At 36.2% G+C, this 11,352-nt stretch overlaps 1 protein-coding gene across 4 annotated transcripts; it reads left to right on the forward strand.

Moving 5' to 3' along the window:
- The first annotated feature begins 471 nt into the window (after positions 1–471).
- On the forward strand, positions 472–10,562 carry LOC129874351 (AP2-like ethylene-responsive transcription factor At2g41710). Of its 4 annotated transcripts, none has more exons than XM_055949619.1 (10): positions 472–580; positions 1,146–1,391; positions 7,328–7,410; positions 7,566–7,574; positions 7,664–7,752; positions 8,025–8,098; positions 8,170–8,220; positions 8,422–8,483; positions 8,644–9,266; positions 10,165–10,562. In XM_055949619.1, coding segments are annotated over exons 1-10 (1,293 nt in total). In that variant the 5' UTR covers positions 472–578; the 3' UTR covers positions 10,219–10,562. The 4 variants fall into 4 exon arrangements, with proteins under 4 accessions (XP_055805594.1, XP_055805595.1, XP_055805593.1 ...); XM_055949620.1 differs by having other exon boundaries at positions 474–576; XM_055949618.1 differs by lacking the exons at positions 472–580; positions 10,165–10,562 and adding exons at positions 846–1,056; positions 9,989–10,147.
- Positions 10,563–11,352: the final 790 nt, after the last annotated feature.

The raw sequence follows: 11,352 nt of genomic DNA on the forward strand, positions 1-11,352 counted from the left end.
CTTGGCCTAAATACTAGTTTTTTTTATAGAACTTGAAAATTTGGGATGTTTGCCAAATATATTTGCCAAGTTATATGATTAAATACTAGTTCCCAAGTTTTTTCCAAAAATATCTGGAGCCAAACGACACCTTTATATTTAAAGAGTAAAATAAAGTGAATTCATAATCTACTCTCTCCGTCCCATATTAGATGGATATTTTCAAATTTACATGGTGATTAAGAAATTATTAATACATTATAAGACTTTATTATTTTGTCCTTTGTTTATATCAATGCAATATAGATAGAATATAAAAATAACTAGTATTGAGAATGATTTACATTCAAAAGGCCAAATTAATTATAAGTGTAAAAATAAAAAAAAATTAATTAATTCTATCTTAATTTAGTAAGTGATCAAATAATATATGATAAATATTTTTAGTATTATGCCCCATTGAGATATTGGACAATAAAATAGAGATGGCTATGGGTTAGTATGTGCTTCTCACAATTTTTTGAAATAGAAACGGTGCTTCTTACAGTTAAAATAGCATTTTACAACGGCTTCATCAGATCTGGTTGTCTCTTTTATGTATGTATGTATCTTCTTCATCTTTTCTCTACTCAGTTCTTTTGGTTCTTCGTTAAATCAGTCGAATTTATTTCTTTTGGGTATGTTTTCGTATTTGAGCGGACTGAATTTGGGGGGGGGGGGGGGGGGGTTGGTTCATGTTTTGGGGCCTAAAGCCACGGCTATAGGGTTGAGCCGCCCTTGCAGTCACATAATATCAAAACTGAGTTCCTTTTAGACATTTGACTGTCCAAACACTCTACATACACTTCTACTAAATCAAAGAGAAATTGGTTTTCTTCAAAAAAATTAATCACCTTCTCTCTATAGTAACCTAACTAGTTATGTAAAAAATTATAAGTTTCAAAGTTTTAGGAAGTGGTTATAAGTAGTTCCAAGGAAGATGAAAGCTGAAGTAAATTAAAAAGGGATTCCCATTTTTTGTCATGCATCCCATGGAATGGGTCCAAACAAAAGTGGTGCTCGTATAGTATTTGTTGGGTATTGACAAAACTGAGAAGCTTCATGTATATGTCTCAAGATTTTTGAATTATTTTTGGTCAGTCCCTTTATGTGATGTACTCTTGCAGGACCGTGTTGCTTATGGCTTCCCCTTCCTCTGACCCTACTGCCAAGACTGAGGGTAGCAGTGGCAATGATGCTGGTGGCGGAGAAACATCAGAACCTATGGGGCATATAGGGACCGATCAACTGTTGTTATATAGAGGACTGAAGAAAGCAAAAAAAGAAAGGGGTTATACAGCCAAGGAACGCATAAGCAAAATGCCCCCATGTACTGCAGGGAAGCGCAGCTCCATCTATCGTGGTGTCACTAGGTATGACATGGAAAAAAGGCAAATTGCAGATTGTAGTGATGTATTAGTCTTGTTGTGCAATTATGTTTTATTCTTTTGCATATGAATCTAGGTTCTCTACATTTTGCTTCCTGAGTTGCCTGACCTACGTTGGGTTCTTTTATGGAGGTCTTTATATGATCTCTAACATAGAAGAACTTTTCAGCAGTTCATTGCCCTATAGGAGAACATCAACATTAGTAAATGAATTGGAAAGTCACAATGCCTGATTCTGCATATTATTCAACGAGCAACATCCATATTAGCTTTCATGACATACATGTAGGCTTTAGCAATGAACACTTTAAAAAGATTGTAAATGTGAAGCGGGAGAGAAAATAAGAGAGAACTAGGCTGGATTATCCCCTCAACCTATTGAAATTTAAATAACTATGTTTACCCTTTTGAAAAGGGAAAGGAAATGAATACCTAATTACAATAAGAGTAAATTAAGCTTCCTACTATATTTACATATATATATATATATATATATATATATATATATATATATATTCACAAGGATTATAATACTACCCCTCAAGTTGGTGCATACAAATTATATATACCAAACTTGTTATATATGTAACTTGTTTTGGGATAGGCTAGGGACATGGTGAGCATGTTTGCAAGCTGATCATTTGACGCACAAACCTTGTGACGATGCCTCCTAAGAGCGCTTTCCCTCTGATAAAATAACAATTAATCTCTGTGTTTGGTCCTCTCGTGAAACACTGGACTCGATGCAATGTGAAGTGCAACCTCATTATCACACACAAGTTCCATTTCTTTGTTCTCTCCAAATTTCAACTTAAGTAGTTGCTTGATTCTTATGAGTTCACATATCGTCATTACCATTACCCGATTTTCTGCTTTTGCGCTCCATCTATCAACCACATTTTATTTCTTACTTTTCCAAGACACCAATTTCCCCAACTAGAACACAATATCCACAAGTGGTTCATCTGTCAAAACGATGACTCTACCTAGTCTGCATCTATATATCCAAATATTTTCTTATGTCCTCGATCTTCGTAAAATAGTCCTTTCCCTGAAGCAGATATTATGTATCAAAAAAGGTAAATATCTGCACTTTAGCGGCTGTTGCAAGGAGAATCCAAGAGCTAACTTCCAACACTTACCAGGGAGGCAATATCAAGTTGAATTACAGCAAGCTAATTCAATTTTCCTACCAACCTCCTATATCCTCTCGGATCACTAAGAGTTTCCTGGTAGGAGCATTTATCAACACCTATACTTCGATTTTGTCCTTCTAAAAGGGACAATGGCTCTCACAATTCCATTGCCATCTACCAAAATAACCAAAAATGTTTCAAAAAAAGTAGGCGTACGATGTACAAAAAGTTCACGCCCTTCTTTATCTCTAAAGAAGGTGTCTAAACCATCCAACCGCTATTCTAGCCCATTATCCATTGAACCTGCTTTGAATAATCCTCCTTTTGTCGGATCATTGCAGCTATTATCATAAAAACTATATTTTAAGGAAGTTTAGACATGCTACACATTTGATCCATTAGCGTATCAATAGGCCTACAATATGTTATCCTTGTCCCTGCGAAATATCAAGTGCACACTACCTTTGTGAAATATCAATTTCTTATTTAGATTGAACAACCTTAATGCCCTAGAAGTACTTTAATGTTTAATCGACCAAGATGCTTAGTCTGAAAATGTTGTAAAAAGGTGATGTTTCAACTTGGTAATTTCCTTGTCATCATTACATGCACAAACCTAGTGTAGAGTGATGATAAAATACAGAATGATCAGCTTCACTTTGAACTATGCCAAATTCCTAAATAATCATGTTGAATTTCCTCAGCCATGCTCGAGGAAACTACTACAGGAAATGAAGTGCTTATATATTGTCATAGTCTACACACCATGTTACTAGACTCTCCCCCTCAATAACAAAACATGGTATCAAAGCCTAGTTAAGGCCATCAACATGTAGGAAGAAAAAAAATCCAAACTTGAAAAATTTTCGAGCAAGTTTTCACGGTTATCTAAAGAGAATTTCTTTTCCATAGGTGTTACTATCAAACTAACACCATCACGAGAACGAAAGTACCAGCGCAACAAACCTCAGCCTACTCTGCCACCACATGAGCTCTCACGCGTTGACCAAAGCAACCCAGATTCTAGCTACATCTGCACACGTGCCGATGCATGGAGCTCCCTTAACTCCTTCATCTTTCGATCTTTTTTTTCTAGCAGTGTCTATTGGTGATTCCGAGGCTACCCATAGAGGTACCTCCTGGTTCGACCACTTTCTGGTGACCAGATTCAAATTTTTGGTGGTTGCTTCCTGTTTTCAATTTTCTGGTGACTGCTTCAGTTTTTTTCGACTCAGACAAATTTAACTATGTTAACAGCTATATCACCATATACTTGATATTTGGTTAAATTTTGCTACCCATATAGGTACCTCCTGATTCGCCCACTTTCTAGTGACCTGATTCAAGTTTTTGGTGGTTGCTTCCTTCTTTTCAATTTTCTGGTGACTGCATCAATTTTTTCCGACTCATCATGTTTCTCGAATCAGATATTTTTGTGCTTAGACCATGGTTTCCATCAATTCAAACCATTCTATCACTATTGGAACCTTTAATAGGTAGTGCAAATTACTTATTTTGGTCATCTTCAATTCAACTATGGTGTAAGGGACAAGGTATTCAGGATCACTTGATTAAAAAGGCTAGTGATATTAATTAAAAAGATAAGGGAGGATGGGAGAAGATTGATGCTTTGATACCATGTGAAGCGGAAGAGAAAATAAGAGAGAGCTCAACTTGATTTATCCCCTCAAGCTATTGGTATTTAGATACTCCCTCCGTTCCATTTTATGTGGCACCATTTGACTTGGCTCAGTGTTTAAGAAAAAAAGAAGACTTTTGAAACTTGTGGTCTAAAACAATCCTTAGATATTTATGTGGTAGTAAATTATTTCATCAAGGACAAAAGGGGAATTTTGAAGTTAATTTGTTTCTAATTATAATAAGGTGACATTCTTTTTGAGACGGACTAAAAAGGAAAGGGTGCCATATAAAATGGGACAGGGGGAGTATTATGTTTACATGTCCTACAAAGGGAAGGAAATCAATACCTAATTACAATTGGAGTAAAGTAAGCTACCTACTATATTTACATAATTCTATAATTTTCACAGGGATTCTAATAGTAAATAGGGATGCTGCAACATGAAGTGATCAGCAGCCGTGCCATGCATGACACAAACTTGTACTGATACACCCTGCTTACAAATGATAAACTCGTTTCCTTGATATTTGTATTTGTTTCCATATTTTATATACACTTTTTATGAGAACTAAAGAAGGAGAAAACTTAAAAAAGAGTAGAGGTGTTTGTCACGACCCAACCTAGGGCCTAGTCATAACACGACGATCGAAACCCCGAAGGGCTCCAACCAAGCCTCTTGTACATATCATAAGCATTTATAAGGTAAAGCAAAAGCGGAAACATCATAAGAGAGTCTAAATCATGAATAGAAATTTAAGAACGACACATGACAACATAAGCTCAAAACATTTGTCCAACTAGATGCCTCTACTCATGAATATGGGTGGGGGCTAAGACATGTCCCTAGCTCACCCTCAATATGAAACATAGCAAAAGTCTTTGAAAACAATGACTAACTCGATAACTAGTCCCCGATAAATGAGGACTCACCACAACCGCTTGATAAGAAAGCTTAACTAGCCACGTAGATGAGTGTGATCTTCAACCTCAACCCCTACATTATGAGACAATGTAGGCAAAAAGTATGCATTAGTACGTTGGAATGTACTAAGTATGTGGGCTTGACATGCAGCGTAAATCATGGAATGCAATGGTTAACTAAATCACATGATAAGATGAGGTAATTAAAGTCGTGAGAAAATCATATTGACCAAAGCATTTTAAAAAAAAACATAATTTAAAAATCATAGCATACATAAGAGATCATACATATGTGGGATAGGAACCATAACCGACAATAAGACCATGCGGGCTATAACATGGAATCCCGTTATCTCCCTATACAACGAAGAAAAAAGGAGAATCTACTTGTCAAGGTAGACTCTACCCGGCTAGGTGGGTCATACATATGCTATATGTGGATCCACTAGCTAGGCCAAAAGGCAATCTTACGGTGGAACGTAGTTATGAGACAAGAGACTTTATATAAGGACCTCGTACTTCGAGCCCCCACCTCAAGTCCACATTCAGCTCTAAGTCAAATCCCACGGAATACATACATAGCATAGAAATCATAATTTCATATATCATAGTCATGATCATAGGTTTGGAATCATGGAGTTGCTCATTTTCATAACATACTCGTAATGTGAGAATTGTCCTTTCATCATTACAATCATACTTACATAGACATAAGACATGAATGCATGATCAATTGACTTGAAAATCATGAAATTGACTTTAAAACATGCATGATCATAAACTTTATAGCAACCCCATACATAATTCATGTAGATAGTATCATTAGGAAGTATAATTGAAAATGCTCATAATTTACATCATAAAGGGGCAGCCCGACGCACTAAAGCTTCCGCTATGCGCGGGGTCTGGGGAAGGGCCTGACCACAAGGGTCTATTGTACGCAGCCTTGCCTTGCATTTCTGCCAGAGGCTGTTTCCAAGGCTTGAACCCGTGACCTCCTGATCAAAATCGGAGAATTCATGGAAAAACTCTTCAATTTAATGCAATGACCATCAATTTATATCAAAATAGACTCATGATCATACTTTGAATCAAAATTCATGCAATTGGAATAGAGATCATAAAACCCATAAAACACCATACTTTAATTTGATAGAAGACTTGAGAAATTGATTGGGCTTCATGGATGAAAGGATCCATGAATCAATACTACATACCTTAAGTGAGAACACCAATTAATTTGGAAGAACTTGAGAGTTTTGATGGAGAGCTTGAGTGAATTTACTTGAAGTCTTCAATGGAGTCCTTGAGAGTCTTTTGTAGAGAGAGAAATATTTGAGTAGGTGAATTGTGGAAGAATGAATAGAATTAGAGGTTTAGGTTAATTTATAGAGTTGAATTAGGTCCTAAAAACGTCTAGGTTTAATTAGCTAACAATTTGGGAAAAGTCTAAAACGCACTTACTAAAAATCCAACTCGGCCAGAAAACCCTTGCCAGGTCCGCGACGCGGACTTGTCGCTGACCTTTCTGTTTTGTGCAGTTTCTTGAGAAATCTATCTTTCGATCTAAGGGTCCTAAAAATCCATTGAAACTATTTTCCTGCAGGTTTTGACCCCCTGATCGATATTCCGAACTCGGATTTCCCAAAAAGATTAAGGATAATGCATTACTTGAGCGGCCTATTCCCAAGGCATTCTTAAGGCACTTGTGAGCATTTTGAGGGATGTTACAGTGTTTGATTTGGATTTGAGAAACAAATGAAGTTTAAAATTTTTTGGGATGGGAATAGTTGCCTACTCTATTTGAGTCCTTAGGTGTAAGATTCAACAAAAGACTCTTGGAATGTAGAAAGACTGCACTGCTTGGATGAGCGGGGCTTTTTATTTGTTTGAGTTGCTAAAGCAGAATAACCTCTTCATTGGATCTTCTCATTTACATTTTTGGTTTTGTATGTAGGAGGAATGAAGAATTTCCTCTTTATGATTTTTAACAAAATAGTTAAATGAGTACCTATTCTATGCAGTAGAAGATTCTAGGCCTAAAGGGTTTGTCTCTTTTCTTGTGTGTGGTTTTATGTTCTATTTGTTAGAGTCAGATAAGATGGTATATGTTAACTCTCCTTCTGTTTTGACTGTTCTTTTAAATAAATATTGCTTGCTTCAAGAATTTCCCTTGTTCCTTGGAAAAATTTTGAGCTATATTTTTTATTTCATGGGACTAGGCATAGATGGACTGGTCGTTATGAAGCTCATCTTTGGGATAAAAGTACCTGGAATCAAAACCAAAATAAGAAAGGAAAGCAAGGTATTTCTCTTTGTTCTCTAGCAGATATTTTTGTTTCTATTTCATGCTGATCAGAATTCAGCTCGATACTCCAGTTTCTGTGAAAAACTGATGTTTTGAAAGTTTATATTGCATGGTCATTGGGACATTTATTGCTTCTTGATCTGCATGGGCAGTTTATTTAGGTGAGTACTTTTGATTAATCCTTTTCTGAAGTACTGCACATGAAAGGAGATTAAACTGTTAAACATATTGTGAACAAAACTTGTTGTAGGAGCATATGATGATGAGGAAGCTGCAGCAAGAGCATATGATCTTGCCGCTTTGAAATATTGGGGTCCTGGAACTCTCATTAATTTCCCAGTAAGATGTTTAATATTAGTTTGTTTCACAGTTTATCAAGCAATACAGGCATCTTGTCCTTCCTCATTCCCTCCTATCTCTCTCAAGGATTTGCTACTCCAATTCTTGTCTTGCTTTGTTTTCTTAATTCCTCACTTGCATAATATTGGGTCTGTTAAAGCTTTGTTCTGGTAAAAGGACTAAATGGATCCTTTCCGAATGTTTCCTAATTGTATCAGGGGCTTTGCAATGGGTTTACTTTCATGTACTAAATACGCTGATCGTATATGTAGGTGACAGATTACACAAGGGACCTCGAAGAGATGCAAAATGTCTCAAGAGAGGATTATCTTGCATCATTAAGAAGGTGAGTATGTTGTTTGCATATGCATGTGTTTGTATAGTATCTGCTGATTCCTCATAAACTCATCTTTGCAGAAAGAGTGGTGGTTTCTCCAGAGGGATCTCTAAATATCGTCCGCTATCCAGGTATGCTAGCACAAATCAAGTATGTGCTTATGTAACTTGTTGAATTGAAAAGATTATGTGATGAATGATGAATTGCTGTGCAATTCACCTGTCACATTCACATTTACCTATTTTTCCTGTTATATTTATCTTCATTAGGATTTCTTAGATATGTCATTATTCATGATATCTTCTGTCTTTTCTTCTCTGCATCCAATGTAGTCGATGGGATCTGCAATTCGGTCGTGTGCCTGGAGCTGATTACTTTAACAGCCTGCACTATGGTGAGTACACTTATTGCAATGCAAAAAAAATAAATTGTATTAATAATAGTTCATTTTAGACCTTCATTCTCAAAAAATAAAATAGTTCCTTTTAGACCTAGGATTTAGATAGCAAATCAAGTGCTGAACTCAGATCTTACAAATCCTTGAATTTCCGAAGGTGATAATGCCACAGTGGACAATGATTACATCGGTGGTTTCTGCATGGATAGAAAGATTGACTTGTCAAGTTACATCAAGTGGTGGGGAGGTAATAAAGCTCGTCAAACAGATTCCCATCTGAAAATGTCGGAAGAAACAAAGGTTGGTTGTCCTGAAGATATTGATTACGAGCTTAGGGCTTCAGAATTGTCAATTCAGCAGACTGAACCATATGAGATGCCCCGTTTAGGTGTGTACCAAGAAAAAAAGAATCATAAAAGCTCAACATTGTCTGCTATGAGCATTTTGTCACAGTCTGCAGCTTACAAGAGTTTACTAGAGAAGGTTGCCAAAAAGAAAGAAAAAGTTGAGAATGATGAGAATGAAAACAAAAGCACTATCAACAGAGTCGACCGTGGGAAGATGATAGAGAAATCAAGTCCTGATAGTGGAAGTGAGAGGCTTGGAGCTGCATTTCTCAATGCTGGGGGATTATCTATTAACAGAAACTTGCACCCACTTACTCCACTCCTGTCAGCACCACTTCTCACTAACTACAACAGCATAGATCCCTTAACAGACCCTGTTCTTTGGACATCTCTTGTTCCTAATTTTCATACAGGTTCTTCACGGACTGCTGAGGTGGGTTTATCTCTTATCAAAGCTTAGATTTTCTTGTCTTGCATATTCTACCTGTATAGAAACATGGAAGTAGGATAAAAAGTTGACTGATTGGAATGTTAGTTACCTAGACTCTATGAATCCTAGCATCTGAAGCTTAGTTTCACCAATTAATCCAGCTTCACATGAATACTAGATCAAATTAAAGAAGTTGCTAGCTTGAAATTTTGTCCATTTAATTTTTTTAAAGGTGATTTTTTTTTCAGCAGACTGTTTCCTTGCTATATCCTCTAATGGAACTTGCACTTGTTAAGCCTGAGCTCTACTATCCACGTCCACCAGCATCTTAAGTGGGGAAGGCATGATTGTTGTTAAGATATATAAAGTGTATTAATATGACTTTTCTCTTTGAAGAATGGATAATTTTCAGTCAGTTGTACCTTGGCTGCTTGACTCTGTTATGACTTGTCTGGACCTTGGTCTTAAACAAGAGATCCTACTTAGGAGCTAACAACACATACTTTTTCAACCAGCATTAGTGGCACCTCAATATGAGATATACCATTCCTCATGGTTATGCCAATTCCAATTTTAAAATACTACAAATACAATGGAAATTTCAAAAGTATATATTGTTGAGTAGCATAATAGTTGTGATGCAGTCGTAATGCCTCGGTAGTGTGTGGGATTGCATAAGCAATAAAAGGTCTGTGTCCTGTATATAACCAATCGTTGTTGTTTAGGATTTCAAACGAATCATTAATCCTAGTATGTATACAAGATGGAGTGAAGGGTGAGCAGCACTTGAGAAGGTTACATTTCAAGGATTCCCTACAGAAAATTGTGCACAGTGGTGATTTTTTTGAAGTTGGTAAGATGGAAGGTACATATCTCATAAACTTGGATCAATTTCATGCAGGTCCACAAGAGCGAAGCGAGTTCAGATTATACTTTATTTCAACAAGAAGATTAACCTCTGCCTCTACAAGTGAGATACAAACTTTCCTGTACATGTGAGTTTGCAGTCTTGTGAAGCATAGGCATACACACTTGTCTTGTGACAGGGTTTTTACTTTTGGTCCATTGTGAACTTTATAGTACCTAAATGGAGATCTAGGAAATCAAACGATGACTCTGCTTTTAGTAGTTGTAAAATAAGTCACTAGTTTGTTTATCTTTTCCAAGTCGATTTTTATTCGCCCATCAGAGTTATCAAGAGTCTATCGATCAATGCTATAGAGTTCTCCACATGTAGTTATGAGAATTTTATACAAGCATGATTGTGGTATTTATTATTGCAGTTCACTTGAGTTTGAATTTTGTTCTTGCCCTTTCTTGGTTCTAGCTTGACAATTATTTATTTCTCTTTTGTGGTTGAGTTACCCATCTCTAACCTCCAGGAAATACAAGATGCTGCCTCTTTTGAAACTATAGTTTCCTCTGAAAATTGAACTGAACATTTCATTGCTTATTTGAGATTTGAAAGGGGAACATGTCGCTAAAAGTCAATTTGGTCGCTAAAGGTGTGCACAAGATTCCTTTTGCACCTGCAGTTTAATTTTTTACTAAACTAACAGTAATTCCCTCATACGACCTTGAAGTTCTTTTTCGTATGAGTCCTAAGTAATGTTATGGATTTAATCTTCAACTAAAACTAAGTTTCGAGCTTGTTTGTTTCTAGTTGTTGTATTGGAAATATGTGATTTAATTTTCTAATTACTAGGCTAGATTTTCTTATTTATTAAGTAAAAGCGGGAAGAAAATCAGTAATATTAGTGCTGCTGATTATAGTTCAAATTTTAGTCTTTGATCTTGGAAAGATTTTAGCATTTAGCTTCTTTAGTTATTTTATAACTTAGGGCAAAGGCCCCTCAATTTTTAAAATAATTTTATGGATTAAATCATATACTATATGATGGAATAGTGAGAAAATAGTAATAAGATGTTAGAAATTTACTCCAAAGTCCGAATCGAGCCAAACCTCTTTGAAATCACGTAAAGTTGATTTTACCTCATTGTTATTGTACATTGATTCTCATTGAAGGGGACAATCAGTCGCACCTGCGGGGTCGTCGAAGCAGAGAAAGAAGTGCAAAGGTAGAAGCCA

This window comes from Solanum dulcamara, chromosome 11, assembly GCF_947179165.1.
Source record: "Solanum dulcamara chromosome 11, daSolDulc1.2, whole genome shotgun sequence".
NCBI lineage: Eukaryota > Viridiplantae > Streptophyta > Magnoliopsida > Solanales > Solanaceae > Solanum > Solanum dulcamara.